We start from the raw sequence: 26,277 nt of genomic DNA, 5'->3' as shown, positions 1-26,277 counted from the left end.
TTCTGTAATTTCTGAGTTTAGATAATGATTTGACTCTGTGACATGAATACATATTCCTTATGTAGATGGTCTGGGTATCTAAGCACATGGGAAAACTCTCATACCTTTTAAACATATCTAGAAAAATTTCTAGTAGAAATTTTTATACTAGAAGTTTCTATCAAAGCAAAGGATTGATTTGAAGACGTCCTTAACACACACACACACACACACACAAAAAAAAAAAAAAAAAAAAAAAAAAAAACAAAAACCAAACAAACCAAAAACCCTCCAGTAATCCCAGTAGTTGGGAGACTGAGATTGGAGGATCACAGGTTCAGGACTAGCCTCAGCAACTTAGCAAAGCTCCTAGCAATTTATTGAGACTTTGTTTCCAAATAAAAAAATAAAATAAAATAGAGCTGAGGGTATAGCTCAAAGATAAAATGCCCCTGAGTTCAATCCCCAGAAAGACATACACACACACACACACACACACACACACACACACACACACAGGACTGCCTGTAGTACCTGGAATTATTGACTTCTAGAAGACTATACACCTGGCTTAGGGAAGTAGACATAAAGGCACAAAGACATACAGACAAACTACACATGGACATGGATATGTATAAACACAGTGATACCTAGAATTTCTCTTCTGTTTACAGTCACTTTCTCTAAATTTTAAAGACCTGCTTCATAGAACATTTAAGAAATAGCTACACAGGTTGGAAGTGCAGAGTGAGTGGACAGCTGTGTGAGATACAGGAGAGTAATGTATACAGAAATGCTCCTACCAGTCAATGAGGAAGTCAGAGAATGGCTGCCTTGCAGGCAGGTGCTCCGTGGAGCTACAGCTAACCAAAGCACTCAGGTATGCCTTCACATTGCGGGAGGTACAGGATGCAGCACGACTTATGTGAGCAGAATACTGAGAAGGAATCTGCCTTGGTAGCACCCAGAGAAATTAAAGGTACATTTTAGTTCCATACTCCAAGGTATAATTTTAAAAATTCAGGTTAACAGCAGATCTGAGGTTTAAATAAAAATCAAATAGAAGTACCATATATGATACGTGGAGAAAAGTAATAGAGGCTTAGATGTTGACTCTAAAATGCCAATTCTAGCTTTATAGTAATTTTCAAAAAATCATTGTGTATTGAAAAACAAATCTTCTTAAATGGGAAGAGAATGTCCCGTGACAGACAAATGCTGAAACCATTCCAAATAATTTTGTGGCCTAGGCAACTTAAATTGCACCGAAAATTATCATCATTCAGAATCTCTGCTTAACAAATAGACTTACTACCTCAGTTATTGATTTTTCAGATGACTTTAAAAATTAATATGGAAAGCCAGGCCTGGTGCTTGTGTTTGTAATACCAGAATTTGGGAGATGGAGACTGGAGGATCGTGGTTTGAGGACAGCCTCAGCTTCTTAGAGAGGCCTTTTTGCAACTCGGTGAGATCTTGTTTCAAAAATTAAAAGTCTAAAAAATAGGGCTGGGGATGTAGCTCAGAGATACAATGTCCCTAGGTTCCATCCCCGATACCACAAAAAATGAATATGCATAACACAAGGGGAAAAAACGGTTAAAGTTTTGCTGTCTAAGCCTCTTTACCTCTCCCCTCTCCCTTTTTATCTTTCTTGGGATGGTTCAGGCTATTAGTGCAATACCAAAAAAGACCACTTGGGGGCAGCAATACTGTAAGCTTTTTTCTTAAGGCTGTTGGTTTCCTTGGTGACAAAAGATTGCTCTTTCTTCCAAATTTGAAGCCACATTTTAATAGATGGGAGAGAAAGGCTGTATTTCATTTGAAACTTACAATGCGTAAATCACATAGGACAAATTCAAGTCAGATTTTCTCCTGAAGGGAGCAAAAGTCTGTCTTCTTTTAGCAGACAAATCAGTTTTACCTAGTTGGCATATTGGCCGGTATTTTATATTTAGAATTTGTCATGGCCTTTGAGATAGACCTCAAGGAATAAGGAAAATTGCTAGTAAAAAATGTTAAAAACTACAAACATCTAATAAGCTTCCAAATGTACTGCTAAAGTATTACTTTGTTTCTATATTCTAAGTAAATAAATAAATATTATGTATCTTCCCCACTGAGTACAAAAATGTTCTGTAATAAACTTAAACATTATAGCAATTAATTTTTGAGACACTGCCATTGTTTTCACTATTATTACTTTGCATTCATGTATCACTTTATAAAGGAGTTATTTTTTTGAATGTTCAGATATTTTTATATTCTTTTATTGGTATGCTATAATTTTATATCATAATGAGGTTCAGAGTGATTGAAACATACATGCACACAGCACCAAGTGTTCGTATATTTTATTTATTATCAATACATTATTACTATACATAATAGTGAAATTCAATGATACATTTGGTCAAATATGCACATAGCATTATTTGCTCTGTTTCATTATAAAGCGATCTTTATTGCTAATTATTCTTTTCAACAATCTGACGAGTGAAGTCTCTGTTCCAAATCATTTATTTCTCTATCCTGGGAAATAAATGATTGTGTGCTGGGTCTTGTGTCAGGCACTTAAGGCTTACTTCCTAAATAAAGAATAAACATAATCTCTTCTCTCAAGAATTTCAAACATATTTAGACAAGCAAATTTCTCTTCTTTGTTTTTGTTCTCTTGGTTCTTTGCTGATTTTGTCTGATTTTCCCCTCCTGGTATGTGTTCCTGTTAGCGGATGATATTTAACATTATCATAATGATGAAAGCCCAGGTGAGCCTTGTCCTCAAAGCCAAGGGATCAAGATTTATAAAGTTAAATTCACTAACTCTCTAGGTGCCTGCACAGAAATGGAAAAATTCAGGAGGCTTGCAGGGAGTTTTGCTTTAATTCAGGAGTCGGTTACCTGGAGATCCATCTTAACAATTCTTTATCTCGTGGAGGGTGGTGAAGAAAGGATTACAGATGCTCTATCCTGAACATCCTTCTGGGTTAGCTAGTTCATTCATTAAAGAAATAATGACTGGGGAGAGTAGGTAGGAGGGAGGGATGGGGAGAGGTTGATCGGTGTGCTAAGTAAGAGTTGGGAGCAAAAAGCTCTGGAGTGGAATTGCACAGTAGGGTGATTGTAAGTAATGGTAATGCACAGCAAATTTCAAAAAGAAGAGTGAAGTTTGAATATTTTCACCATAAAGAAATGATAAGGATTTAAAAAGATAAATATATTTGTCCTGATTTAAACATTACATAATGTACATATTGTATCAGAATATATCATTGTACTTCATAGATATGTACAATTTTTAATGTCACTTATATATCAGTTTTTAAAAAATTAAACTTAAAAATAAAAGACACATTTACCCAGGGCGTGGTGAGGCACGCTTGTCACACTTGTAATCCCAGCACTTGGGAGGTGGAGACAGGAGGATCGCGCAGGTTGAAAACCAGTCTTGCTATCTTAAGAGACTCTGTTTCCAAATAAAATATAAAGTAGGTCTGGGAGTGTAGCCTGGAGGTAGAAGGGTTCCATTCCCAGTACCACCAAAAAAATAAAAATAAAATAAAAGACACATTTAAAATAATAAGAAACTCAAAAATTAAGATACTGTCATTATGCCTGGATGCTTGGAATACTTTGAAACATTGCCTCTTTCCCATGCTTCTTTTTTTCCCTCTAAATACCTGTTTATTTTATAAATTTGGGACCAAAAAAGTATTACAGAAATCATGGTGACATTCTCGTGTTGTGCAGAACGAGGAAGAGCCTTTGCAGGCTAGTTTTTAAGAATTCTGTGAGGTCCACCACCGTTGTGGGGATAAACACTTGATCTTTCCAGGTCTTCATCCGGGCCCCTCCCTCGCCCCTGCAACACCTCCGCTGTTCACAGAGACACAGGCCTATGAACAGCATGCACAGCCATGGGGGCAAAGGGGGAGTAGGGAAACACAGCTCCCCACACCCAAAACACCACAAGCATCCCTTTTCCATCTTTCCAGCACTCTGAAGAAATTCACTTATCTCCCCTCATTTCACACTGCAATCCCTATTTTAGCTCACCTCCAGTTTTTTGATATATCATTGACACCAATTGATTTTCTAGTATTAAGAAAATTTGCTAATAATGAATAATTAGCAAATGTATTGATTAGGGTTAGAATTTATATTTATATTGTCACCATAACAATTATATATGCGTGCATGCTTATATATGTGTGTGTATCTATCTATATGTATAATGTATACATATCGTTAGGCACACAAAACTGCTACGGTTTCATTTTAGTTTGTCTTCTCTGAAATACAGGTTGAACTTTAATCCCCACTGTGAAGATGGAAGCTTAATTCCATTATGGTATTTAGGGGAGGACTTTGGGAAAGTAAATGGGATAAGATAAGGTCATAAAGGTAGAGTCTCCATGACTGAATATTGATGGCTTTATAAGAAGGAGGAAAAGGAGCAGATACATATCAGCTCCCTGTCTCTTACCACCTGATGCCACCTTTTGCCTCTGCCATCAAAAGGCTATCAACAGATGTAGTCCCTCAACCTTAGACCAGAAATGTGAGCCAAAATAAAAGTTCCTATTCTTTGTAACTTACCACAGTCTCTGGTATTGTGCTGTTAGAGCAACAGAAGACAAGATAAGACAACAATTAGATTTGTATATGTCTACCACTTTTATATATCTGTTCATTACATTAGTTCAGGACAGATTATATGTTTAAATTAAAAAAAGGTGGCATATGTAATCTCATCATATTTTTCTTGGTTGTGGGATCTACTCTTAAATCATATTTTCCAAAATAACAAGTTTTCAATGTTACTATTAATAAGGTACCTTTAATTACTATGATGGTGGTAGTTCACTATTAGCTGATGAGCATTCTTAGAGTACCTGCCAGGCAGTTTGTAAGGCCCTCAGGACACATGCCCTGCCTTTCTGAGGTTCGGGGTCATGTACTTAAATTATCATTTTTGACCAAAGAAACATGATCATGATGAGTGAATAATTTTCCCTCTATGTATAATAATAATTCAGATTCCACTTTAAGGATTAAAGGATCTACAAAATTATCTGACACGTCTTTATGGAAGAAAGTTAGAAGTGAATGAATAGATGAAACAGTGATTTTTATAGAGAGACAAAATTCCTAGCAATGGCATCAAATCAAAATAATAAAGTTATTGTATATTGCATTTTAAAATCATGAGCAGTTGCAAACTGATCATTCTTTTAATAAAGCAAACAAAACTTTGAAATAGAATTTAAGAGCAAGATGGGATGATTAGATAAATATAATTTTGTTTTTTTGCAGTACTGGAGATTGGACTCAGAGGCATTCTGCCTTTGAGTTGCACCCTAGCTCTATTTTTATTCTTTATTTTGAAACAAGGTCTCACTAAGCACTAAGTTTTGGAGGGCCACAATACGTAGCTAAGGCTGTCTAGGAACCAAAATCCTCCTGTCTCAGCCTACAAAGTACTGGGATTACAAATCTATGCCACCATGCTTGGCTCACTTTTTTTAATATAATTTTTTCCTTAAGTCAGCTTCTGTCTCACTTTTATTTATTTAACTGCTGGTTGACTATAGTTTCTATTTATTAAAAAAAAATCCAATGGCTGGGCGTGGTGGCACATGCTTGTAATCCCCGCATTTGGGAGGTGGAGACAGGAGGATCACCCAGGTTGGAAGCCAGCATGCTGGTTTAGAGAGCCTGTTTCCAAATAAAAAGTATAAAATAGGTCTGGGGTGTAGCCCGGAAATAGAAGGGTTTCCAGGAACCCTAGTACCACCCCCCAAAAAACCCAATGAACTTCCTGATGGAATTTTTAATTTAATTGAGGGTATGTAATACATCAGCTTTTTCTCTTCTTCTTCTTCTTCTTCTTCTTCTTCTTCTTCTTCTTCTTCTTCTTCTTCTTCTTCTTCTTCTTCTTCTTTTTTACTACTCTATGGAGCAGACTTTTATTCACATTCTCTCTACAGCTTCCATAAATCTCCTAGGCCTACAGAAGGTCCAGCTGCTTATTGAAAAAATCTTTTACAAGGTCTGTTCCATTAGCCTGCAGTTTTAGACATAAAATGAAGATCAGAAGAATACTTCTTAAGGTTGAAAAACCATACTGTAACCTTACACTTGCTTCCAAAGACAGTAGTCATTTTTTCTTTGTTTTTTTGTTTTTTTGTTTTTTGATGGTACTGGGGGTGGAACCCAGAGGCTTTCTACCTCCGGGCTATACTCCCAGACCTTTTTTATATTTTATTTGGAAACAGGGTCTCACTAAGTTGCTAGAAGCCTCACTGAGTAGCTGAGGCTGGCTTCGAACCCGTGCAATTCTCCTGTCTCAGCCTCCCTAGCGCAGGGATTACAAGTGTGCGCCACCACGCCTGGCATTTATTGGTGCATTATAGTCATACAACTTAATGGAGTACAAGATGGTGGAGTACAAGATGGTCAAGGCATACATGCACACATCACTCATTTTTACCCTGGGAGTATATAAGCTATCTCATCTGGCATTATCAAAGGCTCTGTATAAATACTGAGGACGAATGAGGATAATTTCATCCCTGCAACTTTACCATGTTTAAGACCCATAAGAGATAAGAAATAAGTGCATTTCAGAAAGAGATCTTTAAACAATCACGCTTCGGTCTTTGATGAGGTCCCGCACTGTCCTTTCTGCATATTTTCACATTGCTCTGAAGTGAGAGATGTCTACATCTCTCAGATATTACCCTTTTAATCAAAATGACCAGAAGGGGCATTGCCTACTACATCTACTGGAAAGAAAATTATTATATATACATTATTGGTCTATATCTATCTATACCTATCTACCTAGATAGATAGATATAAATAGATATATTGTTGGCAAGTAGAATGTCTGGCTTAGAGCAAAGCACACAGAAGGGATTTTTCCACACAATTAAAAAATTTTAATGTTCTTTGATTTAGTTCAATCAAGAAGATTTTATCAAGGGATAATTATTTGCAAGGAATCATCTTCACAGAAATTTATATCTGATGTCAAGTACTAGATATCAACAAACATAACATCTTCAAATATGAGATGACTGATCAAACAGTGACTTCATTTAAGTTACGTCTCAAGTGGATGAAATAAGGTTTTGACAGGGTTTGCTGCCAAAAGTCACCAGGCATTTCAGCAATGTGCTTTCATCAAAACTGTGGTCACCGTTGTAAAGAACCTTCCGATCTCATAACAAAGTTACAGATATTAGAGATTCCTCTCTGCTGGGTAACTTCTTTGTGATTTATAATAGATAAAAGAGATAACTTGTGGCTTTTTACTCTAAGAACAAAATTTAAATTTATGACATTTCTTGCAGTTAACCTATATGATCCGTTATATAAAGACAGCCATGGACACATTTGACCAAAAGTTATACTTAGAATGAATATAAGCTTCTATTCTTATATTCATGGCTATAACTGGAGAGCTTTATAACTAAATTTAAAGATTCAGGTGAAGATATTTTTGAATAAAATATGGTTAAAGTTAAATTTATTATATTCACCAAGAAGATAATATTTCCTTGACAGCAGCAAATATGGTTGTTTTACAGTTAGATCAAGGAATATAGCAGGAAAATATTGTGTTTGCTATTAATTTTCATTCTGATTTTGAAACTTCCCCCCTTTGTCTGCAAATACTTGAGAAACATCTAACACAAATTGTAAAATATTTTAAATTTTAAGGGATTTTTTTTTTGCAGCACTGGGGATTGAACCCAGGGTCGTTCTACCTCCAAAATATACCTATTTTTATTCTTTATTTTGAAACAGAGTCTTACTAAGTTGCAGAGGGCTTCACTAAGTAACTTGTGATCCTCCTATCTCAGCCTCCCAAATATTGGGATTACAAGTGTGCCACCACTCCAAGCTTTTAGAAGATATTTTTTAAAAAATCATTTTTTGAAAGTTTCATTATTTCTAAAATGTACATTTCTTCCTATTTCTGCTCTCTCCAAAGCTTTAGCAGATAAAGTATCTCAGCCACAGACCTAATTGGAAATAGATGAGCTCGTAGTTATATCTGTTACTGCTTTCATACCTCCTTTAGCTGCCAGAATGTTCTATAAATGGCCACTGATAACTAGTTTAGTGGGCTTGCCTCATTGAACAGTGCATAAATCACTACTGATTTAACTAAGTAATTTTGCCTCTGAATTCAGGACTCAGCACACACACACACACACATACACGTACACACAAATTATATTTTCTGGAATTTGGAACAGAGTTTAATAACATGCTGCGGTAACATGATTAGTCTTTCAAGTGGGCCTTGTCTTTGTCTTCCAAATTAGCAATGAGAAGTTTCTAGGCATTTTTCATATCTAAAAATACTGGGAGGAAGGAGTATTTGGCAGAATAGTTAAGTAACTTAAAAGAAGAGTATGATCTATGTGTTTCAACTGAGGTACTTCAGTTGAAAGGTAAATAAATATCATCTTGTTTTATGGAATCTGACTGTATCCTTAAAGCTTAACTTTGACCTCATAAGGGAGCAATTGCTTTCTTGCACATTAATCCAGGAAACTGTGCGACCTCCCCTAGCCCACAGAAACAGATAATGATACTGTTCAGAATCATCAGACAAGATCTTGAAAAGAAAAACCCCAAGGACAGGACAAAGATGTTAAGACCTTTGTACTTTCCTTTGCTACACTGCAGCTTGTAATAGCCCCACAGACACAACCAAAATGTGAATAAGAGGCAAAATATCAAATAAAGAATGAAAATTTTAAAAAATCAAATGGCAAAGAGATTTATCTTATGATTTATCTTCAAGACATTCATTAATGAAACTATCACAAGAAGCCTATCATTCCTACCCATCATTTCTACCTTGCTAGATGGAGAAGCACTTTGACATAGAGGGAAAAGAGGAAAAAAAGAGACGTCAGATAAATGAGAGAGATAAGTGGTATAGTGGAAGGGGTTTGGGGAAGGGAGGTAGGGAGGTAAGGAGGGGAGAAAGAAAGCTTGATGAAGGAAATAATTTAAAAATGCAATGTCCATATATGAAGGTATCACTACTGATCTCACTAACATGTATAGGGAGGGGTGGGGAGTTGGGTGGGATCTGGGAAAAAATCTCACCAAATGCTGTGCACATATATGCTTGCATCACTTTGAACCTCATTATTATAAATAATTACAATGCACCAATAAAAGTGTATTTAAAAAGGATAAAAGGAAAAGACTTTAAAATTTTACTCAGCAGAGCCAATCACACTTGTAGTCCCAGTATTTGGGAGGCTGAGACAGGAGGATCACAGTTCACGAACAGCCTCATTTACTTAGTGAGGCCCTTTGCAACGCAGTGAGACCCTGTTTCAAAAAAAGAATAAAAATAGGGCTGCTGGGGGTATAGCTCAGAGGTAGAATGTCCCTGGGTTCCATCCCCAGTACCACACACACAAAAAAATCTTTTTACTCAGCACACTTAAGGGTGTCAGTTTCCTATTAAGAAGCAGCACAGGTGAAATTGGAATGAGGTATGAATTTGATAACAAAAGAACAAACAGTAAGAGCCCAAGTGAAAGGGCATTAGAAGCTGTTTTGAACTAGTTTGACCCAAGGAAGATTAAGATAAAAAAAACTATCTCAGAAGATAGAAACACATCTAGGAAGCAGATGAAAGAGATAAAAAAAATATATAAGAAAACCCAAATAAAAAACAAGTCTGGCCCAACATGGCCCTGGACAGGGAGGTGTTGGTGGGGAGTTACACACAGGGACAGGTTTGGGAAAGTCTTCACATTTTACTCCTGCCTCTCCCTGTGTTCTTGAGGACAATGACTGACTGTTCCTCCCTGGCTTAAGGACCTTTCAATCCAGGCCCAAGAGTCAAGGTGCTGAATTCTTGGCGCTATTGCCCTGCTCAGTTGAGATGTTGATGACATGGGTGAGATTACCAGACAGGTGGATTCTGCTCCTCTACCCTGTTCTCTCCCACACCCCAGCCTCAGGATTAAAATGGAGAGATGTGCTTTCTCCCAAGACTTTTCTTGTGAGGAGTTTAGGGGGTGAGATTCTGAGCAGGTAAGTGACCTGGCCCAGTGTCAGTCAGGTAGCAGAAAGCAGCTACACAGTGTCTCCTCAGACTCACCTGTGAGGCCTGGCCTTCTCCAAAGATGTATTGGCCAAAATAAATAAGAAGCAGGGATATTATTGGCCGGAATAAATAAGAAGCAGGAATACTATTGGCTGGAATAAATAAGAAGCAGGAATACTATTGGCTGGAATAAATAAGAAGAAAGAATACTATTGGCCAAAATAAGAACTTCAGCTCAAAGGACAAAATAGGGGACATAGAAGAGCACACTGCCTCAGAAGAAAGGCAACCAACTGAACAATACATACCCTGCTGCTAAAATAGATGGACGTAAAATTTAAGATAGCAGGATAATATGCTCAAGAAAGTAGAAAAATAAAAATGAGAAGAATCATTACAAAGAACAAAAGAAGAAATATATAGTAAGAAATTCATACAGGTAAATAAAAATGTATGTAGTTCTTAAGGACATCAGCATATAAGCTGTATGTACAACATTAAATAAATAACTGAAAACAGAAAACAAAGATAATATTGAGGATTCATTGTAAAAATATGACTTGGAAGATTAAGATCAAAGAACTATCTCAGAAGACAGAAACACATCTAGGAAGCAGATAAAAAAGAAAATATGTAAAAAACACAAATAAAGAAAATAGAAGTAGGAAGACCAAAATCCAGATGACAGAAGAAGAAACAAAAATGTTGAACAGAAATGCCTTAAAAATTAATAAAAGCAAATGTGTTAAAATTAAAGATTAAAGGCTTTAGGCACAAATTGAAAGCACTCAAATAATTAAAGAAGGAAATACGGGAGGATATTGTCAATAAAGGAAGTGTGTGTGATACATTTTCTGATTCCATGATGAAGTTTATTTGATGAGTTTTTAAGAGGGAGAAAAGCCAAGGAAGACCAGTGGGGGTGGCTGATGATTTCAACTAGAAAAAAAATTTTACTTTGTGATAAAGGGATTTGAAGAAGTGATATAGAGATCAGAAGTGTCTTGAGGAGACAGAGTGGAAGAAAAGATAAAGATTTTGAAATGTTTAAGATATCAGTAAGAGTAAACATGAATGTATGTCTTTAATGGTGATCTTTGTATGTATATATTAAGAATGTAGAACTTTTAAACTTAGGCTATTCAAAATTTACAGTGAAAAACAGGAAAGGATAGTTTAAAAGAAAAAGAAGTAAAGCATGCTAATTAAAAAATAAGGTAGAAGAAATAAATCCTAAAAATTGGCTTGAGTTGGGATATCCATCATGTCCTATATTCTGAAATTGCAGCTTTTATTAGACCTACAAAGTCACAACTTACTATAGGTCAAAAGTAGACTAATATTGTAGTTTTATATATTTTAAACAAATGGAAAAGAAAAATGGTGATAATTAGTGGTACTTGGGCATATCCAAACAGCTACTGTAAATATACAAAAGATAACATGAAAGAAACCAAATAAGACTCCAGATAAATTAAAAAACCACCATTGTTGATATAATTGAGATAGGATGATTATTTTTATGACAAAGTAAGTAATCTTAAGAACAGAAGTCATCAATACCATTTTTTTTTTTTTTTAGTGGTACTGGGGATAGAACCCAGGGGCCTTCTAACTCTGAGGTATACTCCCAGACCTATTTTATATTTTATTTGGAAACAGGGTCTTACTAAGTTGCTGAGTGCTTCACTAAGTAGCTGAGGCTGACTTTGTACCTGCACGATCCTCCTGTCTCAGCCTCCCAAGCACGGGGATTAAAAGCATGCGCCACCACGCCCGGCTCATCAATACCATTTACCTAACATATCAGCTGTTTATTTTATTAAATGATGTAACATCACTTACCATGCCAAAGTGGCTTTGACAATTTTTAAATAGATCATTTACAAGTATTCATCAGAATACTTTCCAAAATTTAAAATTAAATTTATATAGATAATTCTAAACAAAATTAAATATAGTCACTTTTAAATCTCTTAAAACTATTAGGCACTTGCTTTAAATTTCTTCCCATTTCTTCTTTATCTGTACACTGAACAAGTATTTCTGTAAAATCAAAAATTCCTTAAATTTTATCAAATATGCTTTCCTGAGACCTTACCTTTAACTGAGGTAACCTGAGCTACCTTTTACAACGAAACTGTTTGGAGTTATTATTAAGTTCTTTCTTGAAAACTTCCTTATAATCCCTTATACTGTGGCTTCCTGTATTAGGCACACTTAAAGGCTTTATTTTTTCCCCCTCAGTAAATATTCCATATCGACTGTTGTAATGAAATACACATTATGCTTTCCAAAGAAGAAGAAAAAAGCATAAGGGCAAAAAATATGTTTTTACCTGTGGCATTGACTATGTATTTTTTTTTTTTAATAAGTGGAAAGTCAAGGAAAAGAGTGCAGTCAAGAACCAGCTCTGTGTTAGGTCAAAGAACTGGACTACAATGATGAGTTGAGGAAAAGACGATGTAGCCTTTGTGATCTCTCGTGAATTAAGCTATTTCCAGTTCATTTTTGAAACTGCACCTATTAAATGAAAATCTCTGCTTGCAGCAATAAAAAAATGTAATCTTTGTTCAGAGGGACTTGATCACCATAAAGGTCAAAGAATAGCAGCCCAACTCACTTTACTCATCTTCGGTGTACTTTGGTAAAATAATAGCTTCCGCAGAGCCCTTACCTTGACGGTGAAGCGCTTTTTCTTTGGTGGACTCCACACCGTGCCCGCTGAATGAATGAACGCCCGCAAGGGGGTTAAGGACGTCACCAACACATACGCTTTAAGAATCACAGACAGATCTTCAGTCCTAAAGACTGCTTCATATGGAGAAAGGGCTGCCGTTTGATTCCTAAACAGTAAAATGACACAGCGAATGCCCCATCATTTAGGGCTGAGTGTTTAATGTGTGAATTCCCCAAATGCTTTGTTAAGTCCTTTCTATGTTTTCTGTGGACCCCAACCTTCTCCAATGCCTGGGGTTCCTTAGACAATTTCAACTGCTTCTCAGTATCACCACCAGGGGGTGTGCAGGTACAGAAGGAAGAGAGAAAATGGGTAAGAGTTTTCCATTCTGGAAGATTTGGCCAAAATATTTTTCTAAAAGAAAAAAAAGGTAGAAAAATAGTTTTAAAGATTTTTTAAATTATATTAGTCATACCACCCTTTACCCTCAGATTCATGGGCCCATGGCAAAAAGGGGATACAAATTACAGTTTGGGAGCAGTGAAGAACTTCCTGAAAATGTCCTCTTTTGCTGTGTACCTTTATTCTATCTTTTCCTCTCTATAAAAAATATGCTATTTTTTTCAGTAGTGGACAAGCCACAGTGAATATGCAAAATATTTTTCCTACTAGTCAATTCTACCTAATTCTTCTCACCCCTCAATAATTAAAGATCAATAAAGGGCAAAATATTAAGAAAACAGTTCGGTCTATAGAGGGAAAACAGCATTAGTTTAATGTTTTACAATGAAACAAATATGTGTTCATCATAAATGAGAGCAGAAATATGACCAATTTTTGGACCATGTTTCTGTGTTAAGTATCTGAGTAGAATCAATAAAAAGATTGTGCTATTTCAACTTTCTTTTTTTTCGTACTAGGGATGGAACCCAGGGGCATTCTACACTAAGCTATAGTCCCAGCCCTACTTTTTTTGCTGTTTTATTTTTGAAACATGGTCTCACGAAGTTGCGAAGGGCCTCGCTAAGTAGCTGAAGCTGTCGGAGATTGGCAATCCTCCAGTCTCAGCCTCCTGAATGCTGGGATTACAAGAGTATGCCACCACACCCAGCCTATTTTAACTTTGGAAGTCTAGGTAAGCATAGGATGCATATGATTTTTCAATAAGTACTAATTGCTGGGCTGGTCACAGTGGCACCCACCTGTAATCCCAGCACATGAGAGGCTAAGACAGAAGCATCACAGGATCAAGGCCAGTCTCGGGAATATAGAGAGAACTTCAGCACCTTAGTGAGACCCATTTTAAAAAAGTAAAATAGGACTGAGGGTTTAGATCAGAGGCAGAAAGCCCCTAGCTTTAATCCTCAGTGTCAATAAATAAATATACACATATTTTTCTACATATTTCTACATATACACACATACATATATACACACACATACATACACATACACATTCTACTGCTAGGATGCCACTTTATAAAATTAGATAATTAAAAATGTATCACATCTTGGATAAAATAATTAAAATCTCTTAATTTATCTACATTCTAAAACACTTTCCCTGGAGATATGTTGGACAACTTGATACACTGAAGTTTTCTCTTAGATACTGGGAGTCATTAAAAAATAATTTAATAGCTAGAAAAAAATGCATCCAGCCATACTCAGGCTAAGGCAATGTTATTTGAGTATAAATTGGAAGTTTAAATTTTATAGTTTCACATTGTCAAGGCTTTAAATTCAATTTACATTAATGTAACTTACTAGATAAGAGTCCAATTTACCCAATTGTTTATCCTAAAGTAGGAGAAATTAAATCAAATTAGTGTAGAAGAAAGTCAATGATGACATTCTTTATTAAGAAAGGATAGCTGAAAATGTATGTAACTGAACCTAATGATTCTAACATGTGACTGCCTCTCTCTCTTCCCCAGATCTGCTCTGTGCTTCTTTCTTGTCTCCTAAAATACCTGCTGGAGAGAACAGTTCAGAAGGATTAGCTTACACCTGCTCCTGCTGCCAGCCCCATGGTCTCCACATATGCGATTTCAGAAGGTGACTTGGAGCACTGGGCCGTAAGGGTTCGCCCTGATCCACACACACAGAAGGACTCACTGGAAGTCGTAATTCTGAAAAGAGTCAAAAGAGCAGAAGACAGTCATTCTGTTTATTCCTCTTGGATTTGCTTCCAAAATAGAAGATGATCTATTAAACCACAGGGTCCACAGGAAACAGGCAACATGGTTTCTCCATTCTAAATCCAAGTTGGATGTATTAAATATGAGTGCATCTTCAGTGAGGCTTTTGTCTTCTTGTCTGCTCTTTTACCTTGGAGTAGGAAAACAAATATAATAACTGATTCCAAGTTTTTCTGCTCAGAATAGGAGATAGGTTTGAGGTCTCTAACTACCCATCCCCCAGCTGACATGTCTTCCATATAGCGAAAGGATATACTCTTAATAAGGGGAAGTTAGCTATAGGAACTGGCTTTTGCTTGTGTAAGACCCCAATGAAAAAGTATAAAGCCCCTAGCAGCTAGCCAAATGCATAGCAAGTAGTTCCTCATTTCTGTTAAAGTGCAGATTAGAGAAATCTTTCTGCTATGGGTGAAAGTGCAAGCTTAGGATATATTTCTGCTGCAGTTTGAAAAGTACAAGCTTAGGAAACATCATGATTAAGGGTACAGTGATAAAAAATGTGTGACCCCCAGGTCAGCCCGCCTTGTTCCAGAAATCTGCTGACTACAAGATGGACACACCTAGCATCTTGTCCAATGTTTGACCCCAGATTGTGCTTTTCAAATGGTTTTGTAATTTTCCTTTGATGTATGTAATCCGGCCCAATCCCCTCCCCAGCTTGCGGTTTTTCCCTTTAAATAATCCCAGCCCCTAGCGCTCAGGGTCGATCTCAGCTCCTGCGTGAGTCATGAGACAACCCCAGTGCACATTGGCTTCTTAATAAACCTTTTGCACATTGCATCAAGGATAAGTCTCTCGTGGGTACTTGGCGTCGCTAATCCCAAGGCTTGAGGGTCTCCCCTCTGTGGGGGTCTTTCACTTGCATCATGAATATTACATAGAAAATTTGAGTTGATCTCATGATAATACAATGCTTCGTTTTCTAAACTTTGTTTAGTGGAACAAACTTTGTCTTGCTTCATGAATTTGGAAACCTCAACAGTCCTTGTTTCATGAAATACTTAATATTATCTAAATAATATTAATATCAATGTTTTATGTTAATTGTTATAAAATATATAATAAATATAAGTTATAGTAATTATTTGATGAAAAAGGACTGTTATATATTTATTTTATTAATTATTGAGGAGGTTTTTTGGTGGTACTGGGGTTTGTGGAAACCCTTCTACCTCCGGGCTACACTCCCAGACCTATTTTATACTTTTATTTGGAAACAGGGTCTCTTAAGCCAGCGAGGCTGGCTTCGAACCTGTGTGATTCTTCTGTCTCTGCCTCCCAATTACGGGGATTACAAAAGCGTGCCACCACGCCCAACTTATTATTGGGTTTTAAAGTATATGAAAATATTGCTGCCAGCCTCAGCTACTTAGTGAGGTCCTGTTTCAAAATAAAGAATAAACTAGGACTAGGGGTATACCCCAGAGGTAGAGTGCTCCTGGGTTCAATTCCCAGTGCCAAAAGAAAAAAAGTATATAAAAATAAAGAGCACCAATGACTTACTAATAACATTTAGATTGGCATATCCTAAAAATAATTGTATATACTTAGTTTAAAAAATCAAATTAAATAAAAATTTATCAAACAATCATACTCCAGTCCAACCCCATTGGGAATCCATTCCCCACAAAACACCAATACTTACATATTAACTTTTGAAATTTACATAAACACAGTGCACTTGCTTCTTCAGTATCTCTAAACTGATATAGTTGACATAAATATCAACATAGCCACATAAAGCTACATATACAAATTTTCCCTATTTTTTAATTATCTAAAAAGTATAACTATCATGGCCTGAATCTGGCTTATTTGCCAGATTATCAGCATACATAGAATTACCTTATACATATTTCTTAATGGCTTGGAGTGTTTCATTACATATATATACACATACATACATACATTTACTTTACCTGTTCCCCTTTTGTTGTGTATTTATTTTTGTAATGTTTTTCTTTTGCTATTTCAAAAACACTGTGATGAGCACTCTTATACATCTATTTTGGTGTACTTTTACAAGTTTATCTCGGGACAGATTTTTCTCAGCATGAGTAATTGCCAGGTCAATGGGTAAGTGCGTTGTAAATTTGTTAGACATTACCAAATTGCCTTCGAAAAAGGTTGCCCCAATTTTCACTCTCTCCAAGAGAATATGAAATTTGCTGTTTCTTTACTCACAGGTCACAGTGCTTTATTTTTAAATCAAATAATTTATCTAGCTCTCAAAGTGGAACAAAGCCTTTAAATTATTTTCCCCCCTTGTGCACATTTCATCAATACTAACATAGTCTAATTTAAAACACTTCACACTCTTAAGTAAAAGTCAGCAGAAGTCAAGCTGCTCAATGTATTCCCATATCTCATTATTTAGCACAGTGTGATCCTACTAAAAAAAATAACTTATTTGTAAGGCTTTCCTATTAATGAAGTTCTAATACATCATAATAATGGAAATATTCAAATTGCTGTTTGGGGAGGTGACAAATGAGAAGCCATTAAGGTAACTACTTTCCTTGGGAATTCTAACTCTTAAAAAGTTGAGATTTTATATAACCCTTTAAATTTGCAGAAAGAAAATAAAGGTTCTTGATGAAATTTTCAACAGACTTATTTCTTTAGAAATTATTAGTAGAAAATATTGTGTTTCTCTCAAAGACCCTATTTATAGCCTTCTTTGGCATAATATGAAAACAGTATAATTTACTCAGATTTCCCTTTTATCTTGCTAAGTATCTAAGTAGCTTCAAGAAAATAGTCAAAAAACATCAAAAATTGATGTCACTTTTTAATGGTTTTGTTCAAGTTGAGGAGCTGATAACATGAAGTTGAAGGGATTTAGTAAAGGTAGTGCCAAGAATATATAATTTCTACCTCCATCCCTCTAATTGTAATTGAACAATGGAATTGAACATTGATTAAAGTGACTTTATCATTATTTTCTTTTATGTATTTAAATTATAAATATGAGTTATGTATATAATTTATCAATACATACTTATATCAATAAAATATACATATATATCAACAAATTCTAGACTTCCTCTCATATTATTCTCGGTTTGGTAGGGGTTAATTTTGTAATTCTCTAATAAAAACAAAAAACTTGGTAATTGGTTCTTCACATCTAAAAACATTCCCATTTCATTTGATTGTGGCCAAAAATTAGAAATAAGCTCTGTTAATATTTAGGGGAGCTGTAACCACATTTTGTGAAACTTTCATAAATATTCATAGATGCCAATAAATTATGCCTAAATTATTATTTAACAGAATCAGAGTTTCATGAAGAGGGCATTCTCTTCTTTAGTTTGTCATCAAGGGCTTTCTCAATAGGCCAGTTCAATCAACTTCCTTTTCTATATCATTTCTCTTCTCCCTCCTCCCTTGACACATTTAAAGAGACTAGAAATTTTTTATAAACAATATTAACATTACCTTGTGTTTTGGGAAGGAATTTGGGGAGTGAAGTTCTATGACACAGTTCCTCTTTCAAATAGCCTTTTTATTCATGAACATACATTGGTTAAAATGTTTAGGAGACAATTATAGATGAGGGACCTAGCATGCATCTTTAGGGCATCTTAAGTAATAAATTCATATGTGAAATACCACATGGTGAATAGTGCTGTGCTTTATTTATTGCCTACTCTTAGCTAATTTCAGAAAGCACTGAAGCCTGTAACTTTACTTATTGCCTAGGGTAGAAATGAACGATTTGTTAGGGATGCGAAAAGACTGCTTTTCTCGTGCCGTTTAAGATGTGGCTGACTATGACCTGAGTGCCTGATGACTGCAGTGCTCTTACATGAAAAGAAAGAGAAAAGCAGAACCAGAAGACCTGGACCTTCCTTTTGGTTCCGCCAATCAATGCTTACTGGGCTAATGACATTGTCAAAGAATCTTTCTCAAATCCAGAACGTTTCTCACAAATCTTCTCAACTTTCCCCATCACTGAACACAGTACTGAGACACAAGGTGCACAGTCAAAGTCTGATCTAGCAATAACCCAGTCATGGGGGGTTAAACCAACCTGTGGTTAGGGACCAAAATGTTATTCTAATGAATTAAAAATAATGTCTTTGGTTACTTCTTACTCTTGCTCTCTGTGCCGTATAATTACATACACCACAGGCAAAAACTCAGCACTAAAAGACGCTGGCACTAACAAAGATTAGATGCCAAATTTATATAGCACTTGATTTAATGTTTTGCCCCACAGCTAATCATTAATATGAAAGTAATAGCAAAAGTATAATTATATTTCACAAATGTTTGAATGTTGTCTTGGATATTAAAAAACTAAACTTAGCCAGTATTTTCTTATTTTGAAATTTCTAGTGAGGATGAATGGTCTTAATTAATAATTAACAATTAGTTTTGAGATTAGAAGTGTAAATAAGCACTTTTTATAAGTATATCATTAATCCCACCTGAAGGCATTTACAAGTCTTAGTACTTAGCTTGCAGGTATAAAATCTATGCAAATATAACTTTAAAAATTATTTGCATAGCAAATATAACCAGATGTTTTATATGTACATATGCATATATACAAATACATGCATACATATATATTGAACTCACAGCTAGAAGTAACTCTATCATAGCTAAGAGGGTAATGCCATCAAGCAAGAGTTACATCTACAAATGGAGGCACACAGCTGCCTGCAAGTCAGAGTCCAGCAAGAAAGGAGGTTGGAAATACACATCCCAAAGTGCTCAACCCCTGAATTTGATTGCATTCTAGAGTAAGAGGACAAGGAGATCATGTTGCTGCAGTCTATGGAGGACAGCTTCCTGGAGGAAGGTCTAGAGTGAATCTGGAAGGGCAAATTAAATGGAGAACAGCCAGCACAAACACTGTATTTGAAAAACCAAAGATTGATTGATTGATTGATTCATTCATTCATTCATTTATACTTTTATTGGTGCACTATAGCCTCACATCATAATGTTGTTCACAGTGACATTGACATATATGCACATGGTACTTGGTAGGCTCTTCCCTGGCTCCTACCTCACTTCTCCTATTCTCCATACAGGTTATTGAGATTGACCTTAGTCTTCTTGTTAGCCTCATGTCCTGAAGAAACAACTGTGTGCTGTGTGTGTGTGTGTGTGTGTGTGTGTGTGTGTGTGTAGAAAAAGAATGAGAGAAATAAAGCATTACCTTTGAGCTCAAACAAGAGCATCTGTGGCAGCAGGAGATGGTTTGCTGAACCATATGAGACTGACTTCTATTAGGTAAACAGTGGTTAAGTATTGATTAGGTACCAGTAACTTCATAATATTCAACCTAATATTAACTAATGTTTATATATACATATATGCATATATATTATTATTATGTTTACTACACGTTGGTGCCTCCTGAGGGAAAACCAAGAGTGCATGAACACATCACTCTGTAAGAAAGTTCCAGTGGCTAGAAGGTCTGTGAACCATGGGGACTCTGAAGTCATTCAGGGAGTGCTAGGCGTGCTTAGAAAACAGGTATGTGGAGGAACAGTCTGAGTTCTGCCACTTCCCAGAAGAGAACAGGTGTTTTCTGCTCTCTTTCCTTTTGTGTATGATACTGAAAAAGCACAGTAGCAAAGCAGAGTGGATGCGGCAAAAAAATACTGGCTGAATGAATAACTAGTTGGTGTCTAAGGTCATTTACAAGTCTAATTTTCTGTGACCCTGGGATACAGATGTTGTCAATCTTTATATGATATGTGACTCTATGTAATATATGTCATTATAAGATAATATTATTTTATATTAGCTTATAACTTAATGGAGGACATAAGTGGCAAGAGTCCAATGGCCTGAACTGAAATCCAGTCCCTTGTGAATTCAGAATGTTCTAGTAATTATGAATGGAAACAATTGGCTGCCATTTTATTTTTGTAAGGCCCAAGACACCTCCCTCACAAAGGACCCTCTAAGCCGCCACCCCCTGAAAAAGTATTTGGTGAATGCCAGAATGTCAACTACCCTTTCAGCTCTTGGGCAGTGCAGAAGCTGGTGAGGAAACACATTCCGAGGTGGAGTCACAGTCACAAGACTGATCACTCATAGGCAGTTGGAGGAGAGAGATTATTTTAAGTGCTTGGAAGGGAATCTTTAGTTTGCTGAACTGTAAGCTCTATGAGGACAGGAACTCCATTATTTTTTATTTTTTCCTTCATTGAATGTCTAATGCCAAGCACAAGATGGCAATATAGGACCACAAACATATGCTTAATTAGTGAACTCTAGTTTCTTCTTATTCAAATAAACAGACATATATATGCATTGATTACACAGAAAAGGACATAGAGATGCAAGCAATGGGCAAGCCAGATACTGAGAAGTTTTACTGAACCTATGCAGTGTGAATAAATGTACTGTTCAGGCCTTGGAAATGGCCATAACATGGGTGGAGATTGGATTTCTCTGTTCACTTTCATATGATGTTTGTTAGATTGGCAAAGGATACCATGTTCATATGAGGATGCTGCAGGAGCAGCATCCAGGCAGCCCAGTTATTGCATTATTTGAGACTTTTCCTTTGTATTTTGTTCAAGAAGAAACATCTTATAAACAACACAAATTAAAATATAACTATCTCATATTCAACAGATGTATAACAGATGACAAAAAATCCCTAAACTATTTCAAATTTATCCTTGAGCTTAAATGAAGTAATTTTGGGAATAATATACCCCAAGTATATCAATTTCTTAATAAATTTTAACTTTTGTTTTATATAAATAGCATTGGAAAGAGATCTTTGAGAGAATGCATAGACCAAACGCATAAAAGTATTATTATTAGAAAATAATTCCAACATAATTCTAGCAATTCACAATAATTTTTCAAGATCTCAAAAATTTATGTGTCTTTAACATCATAATTTCCTTTCTATGGTTTCAGAATATCTTTCATATACTGTTATAATATAGGGAGTCATTAAACCACAAATGCAAATAGTGTAGTACTTCAATGCAGTACTATTTTGGGAAAAAGAATAGCTTACACTTTGTTATAGAAAATGAGATGTACTCCATGTCCTGATGTAAGTGGAGACACAATTTGACCTATAAAAATGACCAGATCCATGACACAACAATATGTTTCAAAGGGGGTAGTCACTGTATAAAATTTCCACCAACTAACCAATCTATCAATCAAATACCTATTGAGCATTCAGTAAATGCAAGCCATAAAAGCTTTCCTTTCTGTTCTTTTCCAGTAGAAGTGTCAAAGTCATGCAATTCGACGAAAACAATTTTCCCCATGGACTGCTCTATGTTTTGACCATGACAACATAAGAACCTTGAATTCAGCTCATTTTTCCTTGGAAATAAAAGCTATGTCTAGACGACTACTTTCATTTTCTTGCCCTGTGATTTCACTGCAATGAGCAAATAGCATGAAAGATTGTTTTATTACTTTATGGCAGCTTAATTTTCCTTTGATGTTTTTCTGCATGATTCTTTCTAGAAAAAATATATTTCTAAAAGAAAAAAAGTGCTTGATTGCTTCAGCAAGGTCCAAGATGAATAATTAGATATAAATTAATGAGAATCATTAATAACAATTTGAAACACAATTTCTAGTAAATATTAAAATACAGAGTGAAACAAATCTGACAATAAAATAGCTGCCTAAGCCCACCCACAGTCAAACCAAATTAATCACTAGATTAATATTAAATTTTTTTCAAGAGCACTTTCTGGAGTAAACCATGAAATGTTACTAATATAATTTACATCAGGATAAATGAATGACTTACTACAATTCTAGAAGTGTGATTTCAAACTCTTTTCAAGTATACTGAAGCCAATCCTAATTTAAATGTAAAAAACATACACTGGGGTCACTGCCCCTATTTAAATGAAACCAAGCATCACCCTACCTCTCTTTAATGGCTACTTCACAGGGCATCTCGACTTATATTTTTTCCCCCACATTTTTGGTATGGCTAAAGTACACAGTATTGCTGTCAATTTCCTTCTGTACTCTTGCATTATTTACAATTAAATGCGTTATGTTTGAACTAAGTTGTTATTTAATATATCAGGATTTTCATAATGTGTGACTCCTCGAGTGAGATAACAATATAGGACACATAGAGGCCAGAGCCAGTTGTCAAAGCGCAATCTAATGAGGGCTAGAGATTCAAGTGTCAGATATAGGGCAGGAACATGGAAAGGTGTCAGAAAAGGTTTTTGCTTAGGAGACTGAGCAAATACATTATTACTGAACTCTCTTGTCCTGAGATTCTTTCCCTCCAATTGCCCACCAATACGACTGGGATCTGTGGGGTTAAGGTTTGGCTGAGCAGCACCCGTGCCCGAGAGTCTGCTTCTAATAAATGGAGGATACCACTTATGGGTCAGAAGTCAGGTGCAATCTGACTAGCTTCTGAGGTGAAGCCTTGGTTTTCAACCTAAGGTAGTTAAGCAGAGCATTAGCCAAGTACATCTGACCTATTTTGTGCCTTATAAATGACTAAGGTATTAACCAATTAATTGAACCAAAAGAAGCAAGACCTTCATATCTGAAGAGCTAAGTAATTGCTGGTCCTTAGAGATGTTAATGAGGTATTGTAGTTTTTAGTTATTTCTTCCTGTTTTCTGGATTCTGACCTCTTAAGTTAACCTATTTCTTTTTCATGTAGGGCTTAGACCAGGGCATTAAATTCTTATGATTATTTCTATAAGAATAGTTTTCAAATTTTCTTCAGCAGCCATCTTTCATTTTTTGTACTGCCAAGATATTTTGAGCATATATATGAATATACATATACATATATGTGTGTATGAATTTTAACTTTAACATCATAAATTGGACTTCCGGGAAGATAGCGACAGAGAAAAGCGGGGCTTAAGAGCCCCGCTAACAACCAATCTCCATTACCACAAAATCAGCGCCTTTCATAGCCAGAAAACACCATCACCAGAGAAACAAAAAAATCACCAGGCTCCAGAGAGAAAGCGGACTGATAACAGAGCTCAGAGCCACAGAGGAGACACACCGGCCTCACGCCCGAGGACGCAGCAGCAGCACCATACTGCCGGCGGCAGCAGCGAATTCACTGGACGGCTACAACAAGCCGAGGTGAGCCACTGCGGAACAGCCAGGTGGGATCTTTCAGCGCAGGGAACATCTAAAGCTCCCAGTGGCTGAGCTCAGCACACGCTGCAGGAACTCAGAGTGGATCTCAAAACCAGAGAAGAAAAAATATGCCAGCCTCATGGCCGAGGGCATGGCAGCGGCACCATATTGCCACCTGCGGCAGCAGCATTGAATTCACCAAGTCCAGTACAGGTATATCTGCGTACTCAAGAACAGTGAGTCAAATTGCAGGCAACATAGGAGAAATCCCAGTACTGTACTCCCTGGGACTTGACCCAGTGGGGGAGGGGCGGTGGCAGAGATATCACACCATAGGAGAACGTGCAACCTGGCACCCCCCATAGTGTAAAGCATCCTCTATCGACTCCCTGGGTCGGAGACTCTGTGATACAACCCAGTAAAGGAGTAGTGGGGTCAGAGATACTACAGACTCGAGATCCAGAGCACCTTAAGCCAAGTCATAGTGACCCAAGGGAAGAACCCAGAGAAGGCACAAACTTCCTAAATCATGGGAAAGAGGAATAATACTGGAGCAATGAATGCCCACAACCCCACAACATCAGAACCCGATAAAACAGAAAATCAGAGATTTCTAGAAGATCAAATCAGGAAAATAACTGTAGAAATAATAGAGGTGCTTCGAAAAGAACTCAGAGAGAGCCAAAAAGAGATAAAGGATGCAATTAATGAAGTAAAGGCCTCAATTCAAAGCATGAACAACCGATTAGACCACATGGAGAACAGAATCTCGCTCTTAGAAGATGATCATTCCATAAATGAACGCATAGTTTCTAATCTAGAAAAAAATATCCGACAGCAGGAATCTGATATTGAAGAAATATGGGCCCATTTTAAGAGAGCTAACCTAAGAATAATTGGAATAGAGGAGTGAAAAGAAAGTGAAACCAAAGGGAGCAACAATCTCTTCAAGGAAGTAATAGCAGAAAATTTTCCAAACATAGAGCAAGAGGTTGATACACAGGTCCAGGAAACTTATAGAACCCCCTTTAGACAGGATCGGAGAAGAGGATCCCCACGCCACATAATTGTCAAAATGACCAATGTGGAAGCCAAGCAGAGAATCTTAAAGGCAACAAAAACAAAGGGCCAAGTGACATTCAGAGGCAAACCAATGAGAATCACTCCAGACTTCCCAAACCAAGTCATGAGAGCCAGAAGGGCTTGGAGTAACATATTCCAAACTCTGAAAGAAAACAACTTCCAGCCAAAAATTTCCTACCCAGCAAAACTTTCTATCAAATTAGATGGGGAAATAAGAAGCTTCCATGACAAACAGAAACTGAAGGAATTTATGTCTTCAAAACCAGCGCTAGAGAAAATACTCAAAGAGATTAACTACAAAGAAGAAATAGGTAACACACACCAGAACCAGAGAAACAAGATTTTCCGTCCAACAGACAACTAAGATTGGTTATCTGTGGAGATTCATTATTTATGTTAGTATTTTACCTATCTCCAAATTGTATTGTTCGCTTTTATTGTTGCTAATTTTTAGGATTTCTAGTTGGAATATTAATATACCTTCAGATATAGCATTTGGAAATATTTTATCCCATAGTAACTTTTAACTCTGTTTACATTGTCTTTGGATATACAATATTTTTTTTTATTTTTTAGGGAGTTTGTATACTCTTCTGTTGCCTGTGCCATTGAAATCATATCCAAGAAATCACTGCCAATTTCAATGTTGTGAAGTTTTATGACCCAGATTTTCTCCTAAAAGTTTATAGTCTTAAGATTTATATTTAGGTCTTTTATCTATTTTGAGTTAATACTTGTATATGGGATTAGGTAAGGGTCCAATTTTATTCTTTTTCATGTAAGTATTATTTTTCAACAATATTTAGTTAAAAGATTATTTCCACCACCAAATGTTCGTGGAAACCTTGTCAAAAATAACTTGACAATATAGGGAAGAATTTAGCTCTAGGCTTTTATTTAACTCCAATGGTTTATATATCTGCCTTTAGAACAGTACTACACTGTTTCAAATATTGTAGCTTTATATGGTTTGAAATCAGAAAATATATATCTTCTAGCTTTGTTCTTTTTCAAGATCGTTTTGGGTATCTAGAGTCCATATTCCATATTAGGATAGATTTTTTTTCTGAAAAATAAATATATAAATATATGATAGTTTCACCTAAAAATAATAGAAAAAATATTCTCTGGTAAGAAAGAAAGCAAAA

At 36.1% G+C, this 26,277-nt stretch overlaps 1 protein-coding gene across 1 annotated transcript in view; it reads right to left on the bottom strand.

Moving 5' to 3' along the window:
• CPED1 (cadherin like and PC-esterase domain containing 1) overlaps nucleotides 1–26,277 on the bottom strand; it is a gene marked incomplete at both ends in the record, with an annotated part of 287,330 nt that overhangs the window by 161,874 nt on the left and 99,179 nt on the right. Inside the window, 2 exons of the mRNA XM_080701788.1 lie at nucleotides 12,750–12,918; nucleotides 14,761–14,884. Of these exons, the coding sequence (XP_080557914.1) occupies nucleotides 12,750–12,918; nucleotides 14,761–14,884 (293 nt within the window). The remainder of the gene's footprint in view (nucleotides 1–12,749; nucleotides 12,919–14,760; nucleotides 14,885–26,277) is intronic.

The sequence above is a fragment of the Muscardinus avellanarius genome (genome assembly GCF_963383645.1).
Source record: "Muscardinus avellanarius genome assembly, chromosome: 9".
In the NCBI taxonomy this organism is placed as follows: Eukaryota; Metazoa; Chordata; class Mammalia; order Rodentia; family Gliridae; genus Muscardinus; species Muscardinus avellanarius.
Note: the sequence above shows the minus strand (reverse complement) of the source record. Positions and strands in the feature narration are given on the sequence as shown.